General features: G+C 31.8%; 2 protein-coding genes across 2 annotated transcripts; both read right to left on the bottom strand.

The window, feature by feature from the left end:
* Positions 1-2,711: 2,711 nt before the first annotated feature.
* Positions 2,712-9,166, bottom strand: LOC130973916 (ferredoxin C 2, chloroplastic-like). The gene is made up of 7 exons (XM_057898607.1): positions 8,736-9,166; positions 7,373-7,648; positions 7,206-7,269; positions 5,528-5,616; positions 3,681-3,749; positions 3,377-3,421; positions 2,712-3,040 (listed from the first exon to the last, which is right to left on the bottom strand). The coding sequence occupies exons 2-7, from the start codon at positions 7,622-7,624 to the stop codon at positions 2,996-2,998; spliced, it is 564 nt and encodes a 187-aa protein (XP_057754590.1). The 5' UTR covers positions 7,625-7,648; positions 8,736-9,166; the 3' UTR covers positions 2,712-2,995.
* A 4,804-nt stretch (positions 9,167-13,970) lies between these two features.
* Positions 13,971-23,143, bottom strand: LOC130976800 (cytochrome c6, chloroplastic). The gene is made up of 6 exons (XM_057901726.1): positions 22,836-23,143; positions 22,552-22,687; positions 14,764-14,861; positions 14,633-14,664; positions 14,474-14,537; positions 13,971-14,402 (listed from the first exon to the last, which is right to left on the bottom strand). Exons 1-6 carry the CDS (start codon positions 22,893-22,895, stop codon positions 14,271-14,273), a joined length of 522 nt encoding a protein of 173 aa, XP_057757709.1. The 5' UTR covers positions 22,896-23,143; the 3' UTR covers positions 13,971-14,270.
* Between the last annotated feature and the right edge of the window lie 3,273 nt (positions 23,144-26,416).

Below are 26,416 nucleotides of genomic sequence, written 5' to 3'. Positions count from 1 at the left end.
ACATAAATAAATACCATAACCATAAACTCAGCACATATAAAGAAAATATTGTTGAGAGATCTTACATCCATATCCTTAAAATGTTGCTCAAATAGTTGAGCGCAAGGCCTATTCAATAGATAACTTTTCTCACAATCAAAGAGCACAAAAATAAACACATCAGTGAAATCTTCAGCCAACATCTTCACTCTTAATCTATATTTTTTAAGGCACAAAAATACTGGTATAAGCTAACTATTATACAGAAAAAATCTAAAAATTAACAAAGTACAAAGGCAACATTGTAAAATAATTATACCCAGGTGTAATATTCATAACATTGATGTTACAAAATTGACAGAAATAAATCTCAGATTTTGTCTGAATAGCTCTGCCACACATATAAGTAGAATACCATCAAAGATCATCATCAACTATCTCAGCAATTTTTGCAAGCACAACAAAAGTTCCATCCTAAAAATAAAAATAAAAAATAACCATATTATGACCAAGCACAAATAGTATTTGCAAATTAAAACTAAGACAGTAAAAAGAATAATAACATAAAAAAATAGTCAAAGACTATAGAGAAAAAAAGGATGAACATAGTTCTAAAACACAGTAGTATTTGTGAAATAAAAATAAAACAGTAAAAAAAATAATAACACAAAAATTATTAAAAACTAAAGAGAAAAAAGGATTAACATAGTTCCCACCATATTGTTATCATTAAGCGACTTAACACAGTACATTTAAGTGTCAACTTTATAAAGTTCTCTTTGATTCCAACATTTTTTTCAGAACCAACAATTCCAATGAGTTGGGATGTATTAGCTCCATGGAGAATAGAATTGTTAACAGATAGAACAGCAAATTAAATCTCTAAGAAATGGCTAAAAAGAAAAATGAAGACTATAAGACAAGTGAACTTATATACCTTTTTCAAAAAACTACCACTTCTACGATGTCAATATTAAATCCAAACTTTGATGCAAATATAACATTCTGAAGTCCAACTCTACCTAAAAATAATATACATTGATTACACAAATCTAACATTAAAACCTAAAACAATCAGATAATTCACCCAAAAAAAACCAAGGTATATTACACGAACCTCTAAAAATCTTAACTTTGGCAAGCTGCAAAATGACAACTGGTTATTTAGCATATTCAAAAGATAGAAATTGATTAAGTTTATCAACATATTCACCAAATAAGGCACATCGAATCCTACAACTGAAAACAAACAAGGAAACCACCAATATTCTTAAAAACTGGACCATAAAGAAATACCAAAAAATAAAAAACATAGTCACAAGAAAAGGAGACAAAAGTTATAGAAGAATAACCACATAGGAATTTCTCACCCTATCACGGCCTTCAGCCCAATTTTCATATCAACGCCTTAATACGCAATCAAATCACAACATTTATTCAATCACAATTTTATTGAAACTAAATCAAAATTATACTCATTTTGCAAATTCACACTTAATTTCATCAATACTCACTCATCGACCAACATATATCACAATTTTCACTAAACCAAACAATCAAACACAACAATTCAACAATAATCCTAGCTAGGTCCATTAGCCTAGGATTTCATGTCACATTACATGGTATTTACTCGAAATTTAAACCCATACCTTAATGTCGCAAATTCAAGCTTCCAAACTTTCCTTCCAAATTTCCAAGCCTCCAAATTGACTCACACCAAAGTCCAAACTCAAATTTCACAACTCCACTAAATCAAGTTTCCAATTACTCAATCTAACACCATATTAAACAATTTGGCACAATATCAAAACTATGACTCATATAAATCGATAAAACCAGAGAAAAAAAAGGGATCCTTATCTTTAACCACTGAATTTAATGATGAAAACCACTAAGAACACAAGTTAGAGAACTCCTATAACATCTAAATCACCAAAAATTCTCGATACCCAAACTTAAAATGCAAATTCAGATTCAAATGAGAAACTAAAGCTGGAACTTCTTATTACTTACCAAACTAATTGGATAGAATTGAAAAGGAGGAGACAAGTTTCACATGGCCGTAAACGGTGCGACAATCGGAGCTCTATAACAAAAGTTATGGTGATTTGAAAATGATGGAAGTTAGGGTTTATTCTTCTCCTTTCTCTCTTCTTGTTAAGTTATCAACTTATATATGTGTGGGTTTGGGCTTTGGGCCCAACATGAACCTGTTTAATGTTTGGTGATTTTTAACTCATTTAGTCTAACCTTGGGTTAAAATCTTTAAAATAAATGTCCGAATTTCTATTCCAAATATTTTTTCATCATTTCTACATTCTCAATTTTCTTCACTGGTAGTACTGGACAAATTTAAACCGCTACAAAAAAACTTTAACATCGGTACTTGTTTTTTCCCAAAATAACTATCAATTCGCGCTCAATTTAATATTTTTAATTCAATTTTTTTTCATTAAATTTCTAAATTACAGATTCTAATATATTTTACATATTTCGAACGTCTTAATTCTAATTAATGCAGTTTTAATTAATCATTTTTTCTTAATTTAATTTTTTTATTTTACATTAAAAACCAAGATAAGATTCATTTGAGACCAAAACAATACTTTACCCTTCTTTAAATTCATCTTTTTATCTCCTTAATTTTTTTTTCATCCACTACTTTATTAGTTCCCTAACAAAACAAAACCTCTTTTATAATAAGTGAACATATTTATGACTAAAGGACCTTTAAAATTTGATACGCGGCGATATATAATCAAGTATTAGAATACTAATTTACACAAACCACGATGACAGAGATATGCATGAAGATTACCTACATTTGTATACTATGCTAATGACAACAGTCCACTACTTTTAAGAGAGGATGAAGATTACATAAGGATTACATAGGATTGGGGATTTTACTTGACGTGCAAATATTCAAGGCTAGAACCATGTAAAAAGAGAGGGAAAACAGAAAATTCCGCATTGTGTGCTCCAATGGTTCTCAGATTTTACATTGTTTTACTTACTCGTCGCCCATGGCCAACTCCAAGGCATAGTCATCTCTCTCCTGTAACGCATTAGAAGTCACACAACCAAATAAATGAAAAAGTAGAGAGGAAGCTATCTAGTTTCCCTTTTTTTCTCTAATAGTTTCCAAAAAGATTAAGGGTGCATTTGGTTTGCATTTTCATCTTATGTTTTTGTTTTCAATGTTTTCTGTTTTAAAGATTTGGTAAAGGAAAGAAAAATTAGAAGTGAAAATAGAAAACAAGATTTTATTGTTTTCATGTTATTCTCTTTTTTCTTCAAAAAATCCTGAAAACACAAAACATTAAAAATAAAAATAGAAAATGTAAACGCAAACCAAATACACTCTAAGAATTCAAGAACCAACAGAACATACCACTGGTCCTCGGGCGAAATACCGTCCGAACTGAAGCCAATATACCTGTATATGCCATGGATTTATCGTCGTATTCATGATTCAATGACAAATAATAAGAACGATGATAATGATTTGATTAGGCCTCCAATTCAATTTACAAGAGAAAAATATGTTTATAGTTGGGGTTAAAAAATGGAATGGGAATTTTTTAGATGGGTTTGATTTTCCAACCCTCAACCAAACATACCCTAAAAGATCGAAATGGAAATCACAAAGCAGTCATGACAAAGTGAAATCTGTGATTGGTGTTCCTTCTCATTACCTCATCTTCATCTTGCGTTTCTACTTCAACGTCCGTGGATGGGAACCCCACACAAAGAAGTGCATAGCCCTGAAGAAAAATTCCATACACTTGTCTAGCTCAGCAATAAAAGGCAGTGGAATTTGCAAAAACATGCATGGCATGTTGTTCAAAGTTGTTAACGAATGAAGGAAAGAATGATAAAGAAAAATAAAGGAAAGCAAACCATAAACTGGACTATATCTTTATTCAGTTGTACATACAGAATAGTAACCAAAAAAACAAACTGTTAAACATGCATGTAATAGTAACAAAAATATACATAAACCCCTTCAGACTATGTTTCAGTTTCATTATTGGAATAGACCCCAAAATAAAAATAAAAACACAATGAAGAATACAAATCTTCAGTCTAGAACAATGTGTGAGAAACAGAACCGATTAATTGAATGTTCTGTAGAAGTATGGAAGTAATAGGCTCATAATTACTCTTACAAATTTTGATTCTCTAATATTATAATTGAAGTTACTAAAATAACTAAAGGAACATATTAATTACAACTTCAGTGCAATGTGAGCACTATGGCATAAACACAACACCTTCGATCCTCTTAGGTGCCAGAAGAATAAGGTAAAATTTAACAGGGTTAGACACATGGCACATGCTAATACTAAGGTCTTATTTATTAGATTATCTGGTAGTTCTACACTGAAACAACTGCAACTTCTTCCTCCTCTCATCTCCTCTATTCACAGTTAATATAAAGAGCAAGGTAGACAGTGAGATTCAGCACTAATGAAGTTGCTGTTTTCTGACTTGGAGCTCACAAGTTAAAATCCAGTAAGCTATTTCTCTGTTACTGCTTAAACTTTCTCTTCTTTTTTCCTTTTTTTTTTTTCCGCATCATGCTTGATATGACCTTTTACCTTTCAAAATTTAATAATGACAATAAAAGACTCTCATTCTACTCTTTGGAACCATCCAATATATTTCGGGGGGGAAATGCATCAAAGTATGCCACAATAAAATCATGATAGCATCCGTCACAGTTCACACAAATTCAAGGAAAAATAGTGGGATATAGTACAGCATCCAAGTCTTGTTTGACTACAACTACATGCATTAAGGGATCTCATAATATTCGAGTCTAAATCATACTACATCTAAGTCATTAGCAATTGAATCTACTTTGATAGTTTCCCTAATGATTTTTCTGTCACCCTCTACCTCTAACTATTGGACTACCAGTCTACCCTCCATCTACTCTACACTATCATAACTAAGGTCTCTAAGGGTCTTCTCCAAACATGTTCAAATCAACTAAAGTAAGATATACCATCTCTCTACCCCAACTTTTTTTCTATAGTAAACTCATTCATAAGTCTCTGGATCCATCTGGAGTGTTCACTTGCGAATCATGTATCATGTGCCTCACTCAACTGTTTCCACATATACATAGTCATGGTAATTGGCGATTTTTAATTGTGCGTCACATCACCTTGCAGATATTTAGCATGGAATGGAGTACCTAGGCGTCAGGGGAGAGATGCTGATTAAGAATCACCCGTCAAGTATTATCATATCAATACTTCATGAATATGCAGTTCCAAACTGCCACTTCTTCCTCCTCTCTTTTGCTCTAGAGTATTTTATCATGTCCAATATCATCTTTTTTTTCAATATTATGACTACAAGAAAATGATTTATTGCGGAAGACCTGTTCTCTTCTTTTGGCATCAACCAGTAGTTCATGAGAGAATTGCATAAAAGAATCTAATAATAAAATCACAACTACAAGAGATTAAGTCAAAATTACTGGTTCATCCGTGTAATGAAAAATAGATTAGAATAAAGAAGTCAAGCATGCCTTTTCTTTCAATTCAGCAGATATCCCAAGTGCCTCTGGCTGTCTAATCTGTCCGTTCTTTATACGTACAGCACAGCTAGTACAACAACCTGCCAGCACAAAGTTTCAACAAAGAGTATCAGGAAGCTAGTAGTAGCATCAAATGAGTTGACTTCAACCTAGATGGTCATAGAAGCAGCAAAAAGGACAAGTATGAAGTATCACAGATGAACTGCGCCATATATACAATCTTGACTATGGTAATTTAGTAATAAATATAAAGAATCAAACGAAACCCTAAAACTACATAGAATAGTCATAATTGTCTTTGTTCTTACAGGAGATAAAAGTTTCTAAACTTTTACCTGTTTGAAGAAATGGAATCTACCAACAGCAAAAGTCATTTTAATAGAATGAAAAACCAAGTGCGACGGGTTAATTATAAACCACAACAAACTTTGCGTTACTTTCAAAAACATAATAAAGTAATAATGTTAAGAAATGTTGGAGCCTCAAAATTTAAATAATAAAAACTGAAGAGCATAGTCCCTTGAAAGGCTAAAAGGGTAAAGATATCAAATTTGGAAATATAGCATCCATGCATACTAGTTATGAATGATGATAACTGCAGATTTAAATTAATTGATTTATGGATATATAAGGGAATCATGATACAACTAAAAACTCAAAGGAAGTAGGTGCATAGATCAAAGGAGCCTGAAGCAGGGCCAGTGAAGGACTTTATTAGATGATTTATATAGTTTGTATGAGAAATAGTTACAGGATATTCAAAATGTAGCAGCCAATGCTAGTTATATCAGCAGTAAGGAACCTTGTAAATAATGTAACAGAACATTAGATAAGTAGCAAGGGAGTCAGTAGAGTCATAGGTTCATCAACGACGAAGCATGTATACTGACACGGATACTCAATACGGACATGTAGACAAACCAAACTTTTAAAATGCATGACATGGAAACAGTATGTGTATAAATTTTGAAGATTTATTCGGTATTCAAGTATTTATAAATGTCAAACTACCAATATAGATGTTTCTAGATCTTATTATCATTTTGTGCAATTCACGTTTGAAGTATAATTGATTAACAATAGATATAGTTATGTCTCATGTTGTATGAGTATCTTTGAATGTCAGACATTCACACATGACATCTTGCTTAGTTGGTGTGTCTTGTTCTATATAGCTTATAAATGATCTTTAATGCAGACATTATGATTTTTGTATGATCAATAAACTTTAGGTAGGTTCTTCCTGTCATCAAACCCCAAATAATAATAAAATTCTATTGAGTAATCTCCAATGCCAATGGCAGTGGCCCCAAAATGGATAAATGGTGAAATCTTTGGATTAAGATCTAGACGAATAGAAGGCACAAAAAGATTCAATTCTATCCAAGGTATTATCCTCACTTCAGTTAAGACCATACCATTCCAAAACAAGGTAACACAAATTAATATACATATATTTCATCAAATTTAGTTTTGAAGCACAAAGCAGTTCAACACGACCATCCAGTCACATAACGCAGCCAATATACCTGCCTTTACATTCACCGTGTGAATGGTCATCCTAAAGAAAAGATGCGATTGGACACTGTTTTAAAAACGTTTAAGGCTGTCATTACATCAACATTAAGCTCATACGATCAGTAAGAATTAAGAAAGGAGGGAACAGTACCATGCCTGCAGGCAAACGGAAGGGTAATGTTCTGAGATTCAGCAGTGTGTAATATATACTGATCCTGCATTTCACAATAATCAACCAACCACATATGAATTTGTTTCTAAAATATTCAGCAAAGTTGAGAATTATGCTGGAGGCGGAGGAAGGAAGAGAAAAAAAACCTCAGGAACCACGAACTCGTGAACAATTCCTCTTTGTGTATCATGGACGGTGACCTTGTGAGTAGGAACCTCACCGGACGGTGACGAGTAAGCAGTTGGGGCGGTCACATCCACCTGCGTCCGGAGCTCCGCCCTCGCCGCCGAGGTGGACTTGCGGCGGTTTGTGAAAGCAGCGGTGTAGAAAGCGTTAGAAGCGGAAGATTGGTGGTTTGAGAATGGAATGCAGCAGTTACAGGGAATTCGAAGAGCCATGTTGTGGCTGCTGATTATCGTTCTCTAACACAAACAAACACACAGCGATGGATAAGGAAGCCGCTTCAGGAACCGTTGGTTCTGTTTCCTTCCAATTGATGTTGGACATGTGTGCACTCTCACATTCTTCTCTATCTTTTTATTTTTTTTTTCCCTTACACTACTTAAGTACTTATTAATGAAGGTGAAAACTCAAGTCACATTAGACAAAAATTCAATTAAATTAATTAAATTATTTAATAAATTTTAACTATCAATTTCACGTAAAATTAACTATACTTAAATTTTCAGCTATCAATCAAACATCTCACCAAGGTTCTGAAAACCGAACCGGTCATCGAACCGTTCTAGATACTGGTTCACTGGTTCATAGGTTCAACCGGTTCAACCGTGGTTGAACCGTAAAAACCGTTTTATAATAAAATAATAAATAAAATAAAAATAAGCACATAAAAATATAATTATAGTCTAATCTAAACTTGAAAATATCATTCAAATTAAAAGTGCTACATAAACCAAATGTTATAATCTCATTCAAATACAAATTCAAAGTTCAAAAGTCAACAAACAAACAACCAAACATAACATAGCAGCATCAAAATGAACATTGAATCAATCCAACCAACCCAATAATTTCAACTCCCAATAATCACAACAAATGAACATTGAATCAATCCAGAATTCAGAATTCAATTCACAAAATCAACTCTCAAAATCAGAGTATACAAAACGTCAAAACCAGAATCAGAGTATACAAAGATTACAAACAACATCTCAGGTTCAAAAAAATCAGAATTCAATTCACAGAATCATCTCTCAAAATCAGAGTATACAAAATGTCAAAACCAGAATCAATTCACAAAATCAATTCACAAAATCAATTCATATTTCATCACAGAATCAGTTCATACTTCATAATCATATTTCATCACAGTTTCATGACTTCATCAGAGTTCACTAGTTCAGTCAGTTCACAGAATTGATTTCACTATATCAGTTGCAGATACTCAGAATTTCATCAAAATTCTTTGTTCAATGTTCAGAGTTCAGAGTAAAATTCATCAGAAAATCATGTTCATAAATCATAGCTAAATTAAAAAATAAAACTTACCTGGAAATGAGGCAGACGCTGACGGCGAAGTGGCTGAGGGCGCGACGGAGGCTGAGGCCGCGACGCTGCTGAGGCCGCGAAGCTGCTGAGGTCGCGACGCTGCTGAAGGCGCGAAGGAGGTGACTGCGTTGAGGGCTTCGGGCGTTCTGTCTCTCACAGTGGTGGCCGGTGGGTCGTGGTGGGTCGTGGCCGGGTGGCCTCGTCGGTGTTGTTCTGTCGGAGTTGGAGTGTGGGTGTGGGTCTGTGGGACGCTGAGGCTGGAATTAGGGCGAAGGACGTGAGTGCGTTGAGGGCTTCAGTTCAGGCGTTCTGTCTCTCGCAGTGGTGGCCGGTGGGTCGTGGTGGGTCGTCGCTGGGTCGTCGCTGGAATTTGGGTGAAGGAGAAACTGAGAAACACGAAGATTGAGTGGTGAAGGCTGAAGCACGAAGAGTCGAAGACGAAGGAGAAAAGGGGAACTAGGGCTTCGGCCTTCCCACATTGCAAAACGACGGCGTTTTGCTGTCAGTTTAAAAAACCGGCCGGGTCCCGGTTTGGTTCGACCGACCGGTAACCGGCCGATTCGTCAGTTCAAAGCCGGTTATCAAATTCTACGGTTTCTTTTGTTGACCGAACCGTTTTAGTATCCGGTTCACGGTTCGACCGGCCGGTTCGAACCGATTTTCAGAACATTGGTTTAAATAAAAATATTTTTTTTCACGAGTCGGATTAAATGAAGTTAGATTGAGAAATTTGGTGTACAAATCAAATTTGGGTTGAATACTTTAAATCCGCACATAAAATTAAGATGGAGTTTAATTATAACTGAGAGTCATTAGATAATTTAACTGATTTGATTAAATTTTCATCTAACAACTCTCGACTATCAACTTCACGTGAAGTCGACTGCACTTACATTTTCACTTTAATTATATTCTATCCTATTCTATCTATTTCTACCCGTATTTCTGTTTATCAAAGAAACAGCTTCGGCAAAAGGTGTGTAGTGGGGAATATATTCCCTTAAATGCCAGGGAGCCACAATATATATATATATATATATATATATATATATATATATATATATTATATATTTGTTTAAACAAAATAAAAGAAAAAAGGTTTATTTATTTCAATATTTTCACAAAATATTTGACTTTTGTATTTGTTTGAGGGTTGGTAAGTTGATAGAAAAAGAAATTTTTTTAATAATTTTTTTTATCTTTTAACGCGTATTTAATAAATTTTTAATAATAAAAGTAAAAATATTAAAAAAAATAAAAAAAAATTTTAAAAATTACGATTTACATATTTTTTTAAAAGATTTTTTAAAAAAAATATATTTTATATAATAGATAAATAAAAAATATTTTTATATTATTATACCAAATATAATTGATAAATAAAAAAATTTTATATAAAATATCTAACATAAAATTATTTTTATTTTTTATAAATTTTTTTAAAATAAAATAATTATAAAAAAATCTTTTTTTTTAAAATTCATCCAAACAAATCTTTTATATTTAGACCAATAATAAAATAATATTTCTTTAGGTTCCACCAATTTGGCATGAAGAGAACAGGGTTCACCCAAGATTAGAACATGCATGTGGCTCGAGAATCATTGTTTAGAATATCGTCAGTTCAAATAAACTTTTCGTTTTAATTGTTTCTTAGTTAATAGTTAAAAAAGGATTGTGGAGCCGCCATAGCTATCCTATATAGCTACATGGTGCGTGAACTAAATAATACAATGTTGGGCATGGTTTAATTTAGTTCAAAGCATGATCTTACCTCGTTTTTAATGAGAATTGTACTTGTTAACCATTTTATTTCTCTTGCTTTTCCTTGTTGGCTTGTTGCTTCACTTCTCAAGCTAAAAAGTCAAGAGACATTGCCTCGGTGCGTGTACCAGCGAAGTGAATGAGACTTATAAATTGGTGAAATTCAGTTTTTTTGTCTCTGTGTATATTTTGACTTTTGGTTAGTTTTAGTTTAGAAATTAAAGATCTAGTTTAGGTCTCCATTATAAAATCAGTTTAATAAATAGAAAAGTGTTAGACAGCTAATATGTTTTTATTAATATTAGCCAAGGTTGCGAGAACCGGACCGGTCATTAAACCGGTCGAGTAACTGGTTTAATGGTTTAATGGTTCAACCGTGGTCGAACCGTGGTCGAACCGGTTTAGTTAAATATAAAATAAAAGTATTAAAAATACAATATACTACAATCATAAATTTAAGAATACATCATATTTAGTTCCACAATGTGAATTCTATATTCGGTAATTTCTTCTAAATTTTTTCAATCATTCATATAATAATAAAATTTAAAATTTCATAACCCACCTACTAACTAAACTATATCTCATCTCATCATTAATATTCTACATTCAAATTCAAAGATTACAATTTATAACTAAAAGAAATCATGGCATAAAATACTATATCCATATTCAATCAACAATCACCAACAATCAATAATAATATCAATAATTACTTAAATTAGACAAAACTCACTCAATTAATGCCAAATTACTAACTAGAAATAGCTATGGACCAATCTCAACAGCAACATTTCAGAATTACAACATTTCAGATGTACAAAACAAACTATCCCCTGCCCCCTTAAAACCCAACTTCATGTTTCAGCCATTACAGCAAAATAAAAACCTCAGCCATTATAGCAAAATTCAGAATTACAATTCAAAATCTAAAATTATATCAACTCTGTTCAGCATTATAAAATTAAACATACAACAAATTGAAAAGAGAGAGATGGCTCGAAGACAGAGTGCCATCTAAATTCAGAATGCCACCAATCCAAAATCCAGAACAAATATCAATTCATAGTTCATAGTTCATACAATTCATTTAGCATTCAGGCATTCAACAGAGCATAATTGAAAAAATAAAAAAAATTGAACATAGCAGAATTGAACATACAAATTCAACATACAACAAATTTAACATACAACAAATTTATTCTTCAGGCATTCAACAGAGCATAATTGAAAAAAATAAAAAAATTGAACATAGCAGAATTGAACATACAAATTTAACATACAACAAATTTATTCCTCAGACATTCAACAGAGCATAATTGAAAAAATCAAAAAATTGAACATAGCAGAATTGAACAGACAAATTCAACATACAACAAATTTAACAAACAACAAATTTATTCAACATACAACAAATTTATTCAAAACAAAATTAAAAAAAAAAAGACGAACAGAGGAACTGAACTTAAGTCTGAAGAACAGAAGGCCAGAAAAAAAAATGAAAAGTTGAAAACAATCCAGAGAAAAAAAAATGAAAAGTTGAAAACAATGCTAGAAACCCAGAACTTACCGACTTACCCGCGACGGTGAGTGACCCACGACGATGAGTGACCCGCAACGGTGAGTGGCCCTAGCTCCGGCGTCGGTTTCGATTCAGGTCCCTCCTTCGTATGCAGGCATGCAGCAGCTCCAGGGGAAGAGGAAGACGACGGACGCTCAAGGAAGAAACAGCGTGCTTGCGACTGGTGAGTCTGAGACCGAACAGCGGTCAGTGCGACGGACGGCGCGGCGGCAATAGAGGCACAAGGTGGTGGTGGAGGCTAGGCTTGGGGGCAGGCTTCCTGGATTAGCAGAGAAGCGGCGATGAATTTTAGCTCTGAAGTGGAATGGTGGGTAGTGGCTATTCTTCAAGGAGAAGAGAGGATTATGGGTGGTGGCTGTTCTTCGAATTCAAAGAGAGGTTCTTCGAATTCAAAGAGGATTAGGGTTTTCTGCTGGGTGAGGGTAGGGTGGGGGGAGGTGTTATGCGCTGGGTGAGAGAGAGAAAGGGGTGGGGTGGGAGGTGTTATGCGCTGGGTTTTCATTTTTCTTTTTTTTTTTTTTTTTTGATGTAAACGGCGCCGTTTTGATTTGGAGAAGTGAACCGAAATTATAAAAAACCGGTCCGGTTCTATCGGTTCACCGGTTAACCACCGATTCGACCGGTTTTTGGTCCGGTTTTTTGCAGGACGGTTTTATAGCTTAACCGGACCGGCCAGATGACTGGTTCCCGGTTTTTCCGGTTGAACCGGCCGGTCCGGTCCGGTTCTCAGAACAGTGATATTAGCTAATATTTTAAATTAATATTTTATTTTTATATTATTATAATTTAGTATTTATAATTTAAAATTTAGAATATAATTTTTAGTATTTAGAATGAGCCAAATATTAGTTAAAAATAATATATTTTATTAATCATGTAATATTGTTATAATAAATATGCACTAAAAATGTAAACTAATTTCATCGTACCATATTTTTATACATTACTTAATGGATATTAGTGTATGTATGAATTCATTATATGGTATGAACTATGAAGAGAAAAATGATTTAGTCTATGAAGCACGAATACTTTAGTCGTATTCGCGTTCGGATATATTTTAGATACGATATTTATCGATATTCGTTTGACACATGTATTTGTTGTATTAAATTATGTCTTAATAAAAAAATAAAAATTTTTTTAAACATATTTAGATATATCTAAATATTATCACATATAAGTGTGTCTAATTTTATTTTTAATATATATTATTAAAATAAATTTAATAATAGTATATATTTTTATTTATTAAAAAAATATTTTAAATAATTAAAATAAGACATTAAAATAATTAATAAATTAATTTATATTTTAATATCAATAAAATATTAAAATATCATTATGATTTATCTAAAAAATATTTTATATTTTATATATATACATATTCTTATGTCTTATAAAACTTTAAAATTTGGTGGATTTAGTTATATTTACAGAGAATGGAAGTTGCATGTAAATGGATCGAAAAAATTCGATACTTGTATAATTATTTTAAGGAACTGATATATTCCTCTTGTTTTTTGCGGACCTTAGGAACTGATATGATGTTCAAATTACATATTACAAAGAAGATAGAGCAAACTGTGTGTGTACAATAATGGGCAACTCTGTTTTTTCTTGGGTCATTAAATGGCACTTTTCGCTCCTAATAGTGATTCAACTTACCCAAGAAATAGGCCCATGCAAAGAAAAAGAAAAAGTTAATTAATAAAACCAGATCATTGATACCAAAAAACAAAAACGAAAAGACAAATCATTTAAGAGAAAAAAAATAAATTATCTCAGATGATATTTGTCTCCCTTTCCGGTATAAAGGTCTTGGATTTGAGCCTCAGCTAAGTCGTAACGTATATTGTATGCAACAAAAACAAGGGGAAAAACTCGAATTAATCAATCTACTAAATATTATTTCACCTATTTGGCCGCGGCCTAACCTTTGCCTTATTATCTTATATCTTGATTTTTCTTGAATAAAATGAAATGTCTTGTCAAAAAAAATAAAAAAATAAAACCAAAACTCAAATATGAAAATCGAAGATCAAATTCTTAAAAGAAAAATGTCAGTAATTAAAAAATGAAAAAAAAAAAAAACACTAGACTCGAACAAAATCCAATATAGTATTCTCCAATCCTCTGATGTATCTTGTAAGCATTGCATAGGGCAAAAATAAGCCTAAATGTAGTGATTATTTTTGGATAGTTGGCCAACCTTGATCTGCCTGTGACTTAACAAACTGAGCCAATACTTTGATATCTTGGTCTTCCAAACGAGCTCCAAATGTGCACTGCCCGCGTGGCTTGCATTCTTTTCCAAACCCCTACACGATAATATAAATATATAATAATACAAAATGAATCACTCAAATGTTACATACCCGAGATAACTTACCGGCATTCTTCCTTTGCCATAATATGTTACACGGTAGATTGCTTCTTCTGTATCAACTCCATTCCTGTGGTAGCATTAATATTTGGATTACTTCAAACATACTTAACAAAATTCTCAAGTTTTCTACATGGACTTAGGTTGCTGTGTTGTGGCGGTTACCTCTGTAAATCCTTTGTAAATAGAGTTGCCCCCTGAAAGGGAAAAAGAAAATGAAAAGAAGAAAATTTAGCTAGGACATAGAAGATGCGATGTCATGCATAATTAATTATATGATAGAAGATTATGCTTACTGGTTGTATTACGTTACCACCTGCATCATGGCATCCAATACAAGATTGTTGAAACAATGTGGCTCCTCTCTGAATTTCTAAGGTTTGCGCACTTGAAACTGTACAACCAAAAGAATCTCAGACAAGCTAGCTCCAATTATTGCAATGGTAAACTTTTCTCTTTTATTTGTATTAATACTATCGTTAATACTACTAGAAAAAAAATACACAGAATTTATCTTATTTAATATTTATTAATTATTTTGTTATTAAATATTTTTGTAATCCTATTAAAAGTAGTTATTAGATTAGTTGATATTTTTTTTTCAACCAATACAGTTAGTAGTTATATCAGAATGCATCTAAAAATAGCATTTACATAACTATTAATAATTATACTAGCTGTAAAAAAAATATATCAACTAGTTTATTAGTTACTCTTAATAAATACCTGGGTTAATTAATCTTTTTATAAATTATATTTATCTAATAATAATAATAAATGTGAAATCAGTAAAAATAATAAATATTTTATATTTTAGCTAAGAAATTTTATGTTTAAGTTGACTTAAATAAACTTATAGTTATAGTCTAAAATTTAAAAAGTCTCCATTTGTTTCCGGTTTAATGTGATAAGTGCTGACGTGGTGGGTTAAATGTTGACGGAATACGATTATGTCTTATCATATTAATATTTCAATTTGTTATGTTAATATTTAACTTGTCACATTAATATTTGACAAAATAAATTATCAACATGAAATCTTGATTTAAGTAACTTTTTTATTTAGAGTATAATAAGTTTTCATTTGTCTCTGGTTTGATGTGTTAAGTGTTGGCTTGATAGATTAAATACTGATATAACACGTTTTGTTAAGTCAATATTTTAATTTATTATGTCAGTATATTTAACAGAATAAATTAACAATGTAAAATCAAACGCAAACATTTTAAAGTTTATTAAACTAAAACCAAAAGATAAATTTTACAGGATTAACACAAAAAGCTGTATATATTTTATATAAACCCAAAAAATTTAGGTAAATTCAATTCAATTCTCTCTCAAATAAAGGATCAGTTATCTTTTATGACATGTCTAATAACTATTGAATAAAATAAATTATGTTATTATGATTAACATAATTCTTAATTTAACTTGAGTTTTGTGATCAATCGATTCGAACTATGAGCAACAAGAGATGAATGCTGAACATTCAAGAATAAGAGAAGAGAGTTTTTAAACTCTAAATTCTTGACGTAAATTGTAGAGATTGAAGACTTGATTAGTGAATCTTAAATTGTTGATGTTACAAGTTTAGCTATATATAGTGTAAATGCCACTAACTAACTATTCTACTGCTAATAGAAAAATAACTGTTTAATTAACTCTATATATGTCAGCAAATTAGTTATGTAGAGCAGTGTGAAATGTGAGTAAAAGAGGATGAAATTTGAAGGCATGAAACTAGTTCACACCTCCCCTCCTCTCAAGGTTGGGCTTATAAAGGTCATATAAGCCAAGCTTAGAGTGAGAAGAAGAGAGGGGTGTAGGGGAGAGGACTTTAGTGAAGATATCGGCAGTTTGGTGTAATGTGGAGATGGGAAGGAACTTGATAACTTGTGCTTGAGCCTTATCGCGTACTATATAGCTGACAGCTTCTATATGTTTTGTACGTTTGTGGAACATTGGATTAGTCGCAATGTGCAATGCAGATTGACTATCACAATAGATAGCTGTTGGTCTGAGGATTGGAATTTGGAGATCTTGAAGGATGAAGATGATCCGTTGAGCTTCACATGTTGAGGCAGCCAAGGCTCTATACTCGACTTCTGCAGAAGAGCGAGCACCGGTAACCAGTTTCTTACTCTTCCAAGTAATTAGCGTAGTACCCAAAAAAAATAATAGCCGGATATTGTGTCAAGGCAGGTGGCCCAGTTACTATCTGAGAAGCTGGTGAGTTGTAAATCTGATTCGGTTTTGAATAAAAGACCCTGGGCAGGAGATGATTTCAGATATTTCAGGACTGTTAGAGTGGCTTGAAAGTGTTTACTAGTGGGGCACTCAAGAAACTGACTTAGCTTTCCAATGGCAAAGCTAATTTCGGATCTTATATTGGTTAGGTATAAGAGTCTTCCTAGCAGTCTTCTGTATTTACTAGCATTTAGCATTGGGTCTCCAGATTCTTTAGAGAGATGAGAAGTGTAATCTATATTTTTTCCATGTTCTTCCAGTAGGTTTAGACAATATTTTTTTGATACATTGCTATTCCTCTCTTGCTTCGAGCAAATTCAAAGCCGAAAAACAACTTTAATTCTCCAATGTCTTTAATTTTGAAGAGGTCATGAAGATGTTGCTTCAAAGCTATGATTTCTCTGATGTAGTTTTCAACAAGTACCACGTCATCGACATAGATTATCACAGCTGTGAATCCAGAACCAGCAACCTTTGTGAACAAACTATAACCATGTTTTGATTGAGTGTAGCCAAAATTGACCAAAGTGTAAGCTAATTTTGAGTTTCACTGTCTGCTGGCTTGCTTTAAGCCGTAGAGTGACTTCTCTAATTTGCATACCAGCTTCGGATCAGACACGTTCAAGACAGGAGTTGATTTAATGTAGACTTCCTCTTCAAGGTCTCTATGTAAAAATATTGTTTTCACATCCAACTGCTGGACGAACCAGTCTTTGGCGACTGTAATGGCTTAAAGAATCCTCAATGTGTTCATTTTTACTACTGGACTAAAGGTGTCAAAATAGTCTTGGCCTGAAAGTTGGGTGAATCCTCATGCAGCCAATTGCATGCTTGCTAGCTGGTAAAGTAGTGAGTGACTAGGTTCAGTTTTCATCAAGAGCAGCAAGTTCTGCTTTGATAACCTTTTGCCAGCAGGGATACATCACAACCTCTTCATAAGTTTTGGGGTCTGTGTTGGTGATCAAGGCAATGGAGAATTTTCTTTTTTTTTTGATAGACTATGATAGGATAGAACATGAGAAAAAGGGTACCTACATGAAGTTGGTGATGTAGTTAAGCTAGTAGTTAGAAAATAATAACAATCCTTTAAATAGGAGGGACATTTTCTTTCTCTGAGAGGTCTTTCAACAATCGGACTAGCATTTTGAGGAATGTGAGGTGCAGCAACATCTTGTTGATTGTATGGTATGTTTGATGCACTAATTTGTAGTGAATTGACCATTTGGCCTTGTGGTGCTATATCTAAATTTGTGGTGTTGTGATATTGAGATGCAGATTGTGTTGATGATGCATTGAAAGGAATGTTGTTATTCAAATTATTTGTGTTTTGTGTGTATGTGGTATCAAAAAGGAAAGGGTCTGAGAATTGTGCAGGTGATGCATGAAAGTGTTCTTATAAAAAACTACATTTCTTGAAAATTTTTTTTAGAAGTTAAATCATATAAAATGTACCCTTTTACTCCTTGTTTGTAGCCTAAGAAAATGCATTTTTAGCTCTCAGATCGAGCTTCTTTCTATTAGCATGAATGGTTGCAGCATATGCTAAACATCCAAAAATCTTGAAATTGTGTATGTCAGGTAGTTTGTTGTGAAGAATTTCATAAAAGGACTTATTTTTTAAAACATTGCTGGGAAGTCTATTGATGATATATATGGCATGAGCAACTGCATAATGCCATAGTTTCTTTAGTAAGTTTGCATGAAACATAATTGCTCTAATCACTGTTAAAATGTGTTGGTGTTTTCTCTCAACTATACCATTTTGTTGAGGGATTTCAACACATGTATTTTGGTGTATAATACCTTTTATTGCATAAAATTCAGTAAGTTTGAACTCAGCTCCATTATCCGATCTAACTTGTTTAATAGTTTTGTTAAACTGAGTTTGAACTAATTGAACAAAATTGTTTAGCAATGTGGCAGCTTCTGATTTATGTTTCATGAAAAATAGCCAACAAAATCTACTTTTGTCTTCTATTATTGTAAGAAAATATTTGTGTCCAGCAGTAGAGTTAATATTAATTGGCCCCAAATGTCTATGTGTATTAGATCAAATATTTCTTCTAATATAGACATGTTTATTGGAAATGGAAAACACTTTTGCTTAGCATAATGACAAAACTCACAATGAATAGTACAAAGATTAGATTTATTAATGAAGTTGTAGCTTTGTTGCAATACAAGAATTTTGTCATTTGGTAAGTGCCCTAGTCTAAGATGCCACAAGTTTGATGCACTTCTATTCTTATTGTCATGCAGCTTATTGCTATTGCTAAGATGTTGTGTTTGTGATATGAAAGATGTTGCTGCAATTGCTGATTTTAGTTGAAAGTTCTTTATAGATTTTAGGTCTTCAAATGCATAAAGTTCCCTCCTTTACTCAGCTACACCAATCATCTTTGATGAAAGACAGTCCTGGATCTTGCAACATTTTTCATCAGAGAAAAATTCACATTTGAGCAAGTTAGTCATTTTAGAAATTGATATGGGATTAAACTTGAAACTTGGAATGTACAAGACCTTTGTGAGAAAAAAGGTTTTAGAGAAAATTATAGTCCCAGCTGTTGAAGTTATAGTGTTGGTTCCATTTGGTATTCTAACAAGTATGGGTTCTATTTTATGTAATGAGTGAAAAGGCTCTAAACAGTATGCTACATGATCAGTTGCTTCTAAGTCAATGACCTAGGAGCTGGGTCTAAAAATTGAAATGGACATGGCATAGGCAATACCTTGATGAGAGGGAAATGTGACAAGTTGGTTTATGGTATTTTGAGGTTTGTGTGTATCTAGAGATGGCTGCTTCAAGAGAGCTAGCAAAGCATGCTTCTGTTCCCTTATGAATTCCAATTATGTACTACTGTCTTCTACTAGCTGGTCATCACTGATTCTTGCAAAATTCTCATCATCAGTGATAGCATTATTGATTGCACTGCTTTCTTGTTTGAGATGAGGAGGTAAACCATGCTTTTAATAACATGTATCGATTAGATGGCCAGTTTTGTCATAGTAGGTACAAACTTTTGTTCGTCCTCTTTCTCTACCAGTAGTTTTTCCTCCCCTGCCTCGGCCCTTTTCTACTTGTGTTGAGGGTTGATATGGAGCAGCGCTACTTATCAGGGTCTTGTTGTCAATTAATGGTTCACTACACTGGAATTGTCTTTCTTGTTGCAAAAGCAGTGAAAAGGCTTGTTCAATGCTTGGTAAAGGTTGCATCAGCATTATTTGCGACCTTACTGTTGCATATTGTTCGTTTAAGCCTCTGAGAAAACAAACTATGTAGGTCTCATCTCTGTATCCTCTCATAACAGTTCCACAAACGCAGTTTTCATTCTTGCAATGTATGCAATCAAGTAGAGGCCTAAAGTTCTCTAGCTCTTCCCAAATTCTTTTCAGCCTTGTGAAGTAATCGGTCATGTTTAGATTACCTTGCCTAAGAGTGAACATCTCTTCTTAATCCTGCTACCATGAATACATCACCCTGAAAAATGCCCGTGTTTCAAATCTTTTTACAGATCCGAGGCGACATTGTGCCACATCACGCTTTGTGCTATATCTGAGCTAAGTGAGAAAGTGATCTAGAAGATGATGAATTCGTTGCATCGTTCCCACACATCAAACAAAGGATCTGTTGACTATGGTTTGCTGATGCTTCCATTCACGAACTTGAGCTTGTTCTTTGAGCTTAGTGCATATAGCATGGCCCTCTCCCAACTATGATAGTTGTTTGAGCTTAAAACCATGAAAATTAGCGGTGAACCAGGACTCTCACAAGGATGTAGATAATAAGGACTCATTGGATCTACGATCGAAGAAGAGGCATGAGTTCTTGGAGATTGAGTATGATTTATTTGATTGAAAAGATTAGCTAGGGTGTGAAGATCGATTTCGGAAATTGTTGCTTCGGGAATTGGATTTGTAGGATGGTTAGCCATTGATCGAGACTTCTTCAAGACAAAGAAATTGAAGGAGAAAAGAGTTCTTGATAAGAATTTCTCGAGTGCAAGAAATCGAACGGATGATCAAATCGAATCAAGAAAAGCAAAATTTACTGTGATTGAAAAAGGAGAGAGAAATCAATTAGAGATCGATGAAAGATGGATTCACTAACTCTTCACCAACAGTTCAAGTTCTTCAACCTTGCTCCATGCTCACGCACCGTGTGATAAATCGGTTCGAGCTGTGAGTAACAAGGGATGAATGTCGAACATTCAAGAACAAGAGAAGAGAGCTTCTGAACTCTGAATTCTTGATGTGAATTGCAGAGACTGAAAACTTGATTAGTAAATCTCAAATTGTTGATGTTACAAGTTTAGTTATATATAGTGTGAATGCCACTAACTAATTATCCAACTGCTAACAGAAAAATAACTGTCTAAATAATTAACTCTATATATGTTAACAAGTTAGTTATGTAGAGGAGTGTGAAGTGTGAGTAGAAGAGAGTGAAATCTGAAAGTATGAAGCTGGTTCACAAGTTTTGACAATTAATTAAACTAATTAAATATAGTAAATATTTTTTGTAAATTACAAGAATTACAAAAAAATCTTATTTTATAATTTTTTTACTACATATATATTAATTAGATCTAACAATACAAAAAAGTAAAAAATAAAAAAGAACAAATAAAAAAAATAAAAAAACCAAATTACAAATTTAAAATAAAAAGTTGATAAAATGTTAATTGAATAATAATAAATTTTATAATTATTAATAAAATTGATATAAAAATTATATGATTTTATAACTATAAAGTTTAAATAGTTTTATTGTAATTAATTAATTTAGTTATCGAAACTTATATTAAATTAAAAATTAATATTAATCATTTTGATGATATAATTAATTTTAACTAATAATTATTAAATTTATTATAAAAAATAACTTACTCTTTATTTAAAAGATGATTGAATAATAATTTACCAAAAATTTATCTATCACATACATACAAACACACACTCACATTCATATAAAATATATATATATATATAGAAGATAATAGGCAATTTAAGTAGTAAGTAATGTTTTCACTTACTATCTTAAAAAATATATTTTTAAACCCTCTCATCTTTAACTTTATTATTATCATCATCGTCACACTTCTTTTTCAACTCTTCATTTCAATATAAATTTGTATTTTTTAAATTTTAAATTTTATTTTATAAAATAAAATATAATTTTTTATTATTTATTTTATAAATAAGACAAAAAATAAAAAAATAAAAAAATAATACTTTATTCTATTAAATAATCTAAAATTTAAAAAATTCAAATTTTAGTGTACTATTTTCCATCCCTACCGTACTACTCTACTCTTCATCGTTGACGTTACTAAACTACTTTCACCTCTCAACTTTTAATCTCACTGTTTGACTTCATATGATTACTGAAAAATGAATTTCAATGTTGAAATTTATTTAAAATACTAGAAACAAAATTAAAACAAATTAAATATTAAAAATAATTTTAAAATTTTCCAAAATTTGATAAAAAAATACTTAAATAATATTTAATTAATAATACAGAATTAAAAGTGACAAAATGAATAGTCCATGGCATTTCGTCAAGACCCACCCACAAACTATTAAATAAAACAAATTCAAAATACTATTCCACTTAAAAATACTAATATAAAAATTTTATCATTAAAAAAGTAAATACAAATAAAAGATAATTAAATTATTATATATTTTTTTCATTATCTTTTAATTTTTAAATTTAAATAAAATTATTTAAAATAATATCTATCAATATAGCAGCAATTTAGAGAGATATAGCAGGGGCATTACAGTAATTCCAGGCATAAGAAGAGCGGCAGTGGGATTGATTGACACGTCACCTTGGGGAGATGAGATAGGAGATAAGGCAAGAAGAGCAGCCACAATTGGAGGAGCCAGTCTCTTAAGCTTGTAGAACTTCACTTCCCCATTCTTGACCTTTCTAGGAATGTAATTCTCTTCTTTCTTCACATTATCCTTTAATCAATATCATCATCCATGTCATTAACCCTTCTTACATATTCTAGTCTCTTCTAGTTGGTTATAAGATTATGATTCATAAACACACATGATGATAAGAGCCAGGCGGAGAGAATAACAGGAGTATAATTAATTAGTTAATTACCTTAGTGGAGAGGATTCTAGTGTAATCAATGCAACATGATATCATGCCAGTAAGCTCCATGTTGCTGCTTCTTTTGTTCTAAAGTGAATGTGAAAGCGGAAAATATAAGTATATATACATATAGCTAAAACTCAAGGGAGATGTGAAATACTGAAATGTATGTTGTACACTACAATAATAATGATGAGGTATCAATACACACATCTAAATTACTAGATATAAAATAAAATAAATTTTTGTCTGTGGTGGTTAAAAATTTGGAATGGTTATATGATCAAAAGAGTGGGAAAATTAATTGATTTCTTTTCTGTAAATAGGAAACGATTTCAAAACTTGAAAAATTATGTTCCAAGGTTTTATAAATAAAAAGGAAAAACAAAAATTAAAAAAGTGTTCGATTTGACATGAATGGAAAATTCCTCTAAAATTATATTTTCATATCTGTGTAAAAAAAAAATTAGATAAACAACAAAAATAATTATTTTTCGTAATCTAAAGTTATTGATAATCTAAATGGATACTTATTTATACTGTCAATTAAAATCCATCAAATTGAAAAAAAAAAGTTAATTGTCCACCAAAAAGTTTAAATATTAAAATTAATTTCGAAACATAATTCATGTTTTTTAATACAACATATTCTAAAGATGAATTTATTAACGTCTAAAGTGAATCAGTCAAGTTAATTACTTTGTATCTAGTCACATTTGAGCATATAACTGTTAAAAAATATGTCATAACAATTCACTGCACGGAAAGATGGTTATCTTTGGAATGGATGGTACGGTAGGGGTGTGCAGGTCCGCCCCCGACTCGAAAATTCGAATATTTTAGAGATTATTTTAGTGTGATTTCATTGGATTTAGAATCGGATAAAAGTCTCAAAAATAAATCCGGTTATTATTTTGGGTCGGGTCCGGACTATGGTTCGAGTCACCCGAATTCGGTCCGGTAGCTCAATCATTATACACAGTTAATATTTTGTGTTATTAGTAATCAATGATGGCTATTCTTATGTAGAATTTAAATATTGTAAACCTTAATATTTTGTATTATTAGTTATTATAAGACTATAAGTTAATGTTTTATGCTTAAAATGTATAAGATTTTAGACTAATGCATAATATTGTGTTATTTGTATTGATTTAAATATTTGATGTTATTAGACAATATTATTATTGATTATGTTATGCTTTAATTTTAGAGAAGAGTTGGTTCTTGTTATATTTTTCTAAGTGAATTTTACCATGTCAAATAATGGTTGGAGTCTTGAAAATTTGGATATTTTCACATGCTAGCTTATAAGAAGATATCAAAGTAATATAATGTTAACGGTTCGATTTTCACTCGGTATAATCATGGCCCGAATGTGTATAGGTTTCATCAGGTCTAGAGCCGGGTTCGGGTCTAATAAATAGGCCTAGTATATATTTTCAGGTCGGGTTTGGGTCACATCAAATTCAATTTCACCCGACCTATGCACACCCCTAATGAATGGTGACAAACGTTTCATGATTACAGATTTGATTAGTATATATAGGTGAATTAGTTGCTCTTCTAAAGACGGCTGATTTTTTTTGCTATATAAAAAAATGTTAGTATTTTGTTCGAAATAGAAAAATATAATATAATTGCAAATGGGTGGATGTTGCAGTCAAGGTAAGGGCAACATGTAAGTGACGCATACTGAGTCAGCATATGGGATATGTGTTAGACATGTAGTGACATTTTGGCCAATACGTAGGGAGCATGTTGCACATGTGACTTGCATGTTGGGTGCTCTTTCTATATAAGGCAAAATTCGATACTATTTTATTGCGAAGAGAATTGTTTGAGTGTGTTGGTAGTGTGATAGAAGGTACCGCAAATATAGTGGTGTATCACAACATTGAAATTATAGGAAATATTCATGAGAGGGTGAACTTTGCATGTGAGAATTCATTTTCGTTTGTGGTTTCATGCACCATGACATTCGTAGAGCTACGGAATGGTTTTTATCAAAGCATAGAGAATGATATTTTAAAGAGAGTGAGCAATATTCTATACTAGAATCCGTTATAGTATTTGGTGGTCTAATATAGTTTGATATTATGCCGATCATTGACGAAGCAAGTATGCAGCATATCACTACAAAAAAGTCGCGGATATTGTCGGATTTACTTTCGGATTTAGTGGCAGAATAAATTCAACGATAATGCGGTGGATTTACCGGCAGATTTTTTCATCCACCGGTAATGCGGCGGATATAAATTTAATTATGGAGGTTGTTACTGTCGGATTTTCTCCTGATAAATACGATAGTAATATGTTAATTATTTTTAATAATTAAATTAATAGATACCAGCGGATTTACCACCGGTAAACTTAAACTTCTAATTTTTTTTTAAATTTCTTTGTAAATTCACTATATAATTTTAAATATTTAAATTTAATAATTTCTAAACTAACAAAATTCAAAGTTTGAGTAATTTCTTAGGAGGTAAGACAGAACGTAAACATAACTCGTAAAATATTAAAAATAAATTTTTTTTAGGATTCTGAGGACACAAATTCACAAATCAAAAGTCACAACTCAAAACTTAAATTCACAGCTCAATCACAAATCAAAACACAAATTTATAGCCGGCAAGTTTATTCGACATTAAAATAAATTGTAGTAAATAAAGCAGCTAAACTACTATAACAAACAACTAATTAACTAAAGTCTAAATAAGTTATTAAATAATCATCCTATTCTTCATTTATCGAAAAATCTTTTTGAATTTCACAAGCTTCCGCATTACTATATTCATTATCAGAAATCGTATTTTCACTTGCATTAACTTGACTCAATGCCGTTTCTATTTGGAAAAGATTTAAAATAATAAATATTCAACAAGTCAGTTCAATATCACAGCAGAAATTCAACAAATTAACAAAAATTACAAAATTATATTAAATGCTAATTACATAAATCAAGGGCCAAAGAGTGAAAGAACATCAACAAATCAAATTCAAACAACATAAAATTCTTATGGCAACTAGAAGATCTAAGAGATTTAAGAGATTTAAGAGGCCAATTCATGAGCTATTAGCATATATTGAATCTTTACTGACCAATCTAACAAGGTTTTAGCACATCTTTAATAAAGAGTAATAAAATTTTTTAAGATTAACCAGGATTATCAAAATTTTAGCACAATTTTTGTCAGCACAACACAAAACAAAGTAACAAATCAAAGTTCAGTATAGCAAATAGTACAAAGAATGCATTAGCATCATGCCACAAAGTTTTCAAATTCCAAACTATTAATATGATAATTAACACAGCAAATTCAAGTAACAAAAATTTAAAGAAACTCAACCAATGCCACCAAATTTTTCAAGAAGCCTTACATTTTGATTCTGCACACAAGTATCAAACTTGATAACTGGCACACTCACTCAATTGCAAAATTAAATATCACAGCCAAATCATCAAAATCAAAATTTTTCAAAACTCCACCAAAATAAATTATAAGAATTGATCAAATTTCACTAATTCACTTTAAATACAGATCATAAACTCACTATGTTGACGTAGTACTCATAACAATAAAGAA

The sequence above is a fragment of the Arachis stenosperma genome, chromosome 4 (genome assembly GCF_014773155.1).
Source record: "Arachis stenosperma cultivar V10309 chromosome 4, arast.V10309.gnm1.PFL2, whole genome shotgun sequence".
NCBI lineage: Eukaryota > Viridiplantae > Streptophyta > Magnoliopsida > Fabales > Fabaceae > Arachis > Arachis stenosperma.
This window is presented reverse-complemented; position numbering and strand designations above follow the sequence as displayed.

Excerpts from the sequence above, each read along its gene's own strand:
- LOC130973916 (XM_057898607.1), bottom strand. The coding sequence starts at position 7,624 with ATGGCTCTTCGAATTCCCTGTAACTGCTGCATTCCATTCTCAAACCAC. Across the intron at positions 3,750-5,527 it reads CTGCTGAATTGAAAGAAAAG|GGCTATGCACTTCTTTGTGT; the intron begins GCATGCTTGACT and ends ATTTTTCTTCAG. Across the intron at positions 3,422-3,680 it reads AAACGCAAGATGAAGATGAG|GTATATTGGCTTCAGTTCGG; the intron begins GTAATGAGAAGG and ends TGGCATATACAG.
- LOC130976800 (XM_057901726.1), bottom strand. The coding sequence starts at position 22,895 with ATGGAGCTTACTGGCATGATATCATGTTGCATTGATTACACTAGAATC. Across the intron at positions 14,665-14,763 it reads GTGGTAACGTAATACAACCA|GGGGCAACTCTATTTACAAA; the intron begins GTAAGCATAATC and ends TTTCCCTTTCAG. Across the intron at positions 14,403-14,473 it reads ATGGCAAAGGAAGAATGCCG|GGGTTTGGAAAAGAATGCAA; the intron begins GTAAGTTATCTC and ends ATTATCGTGTAG.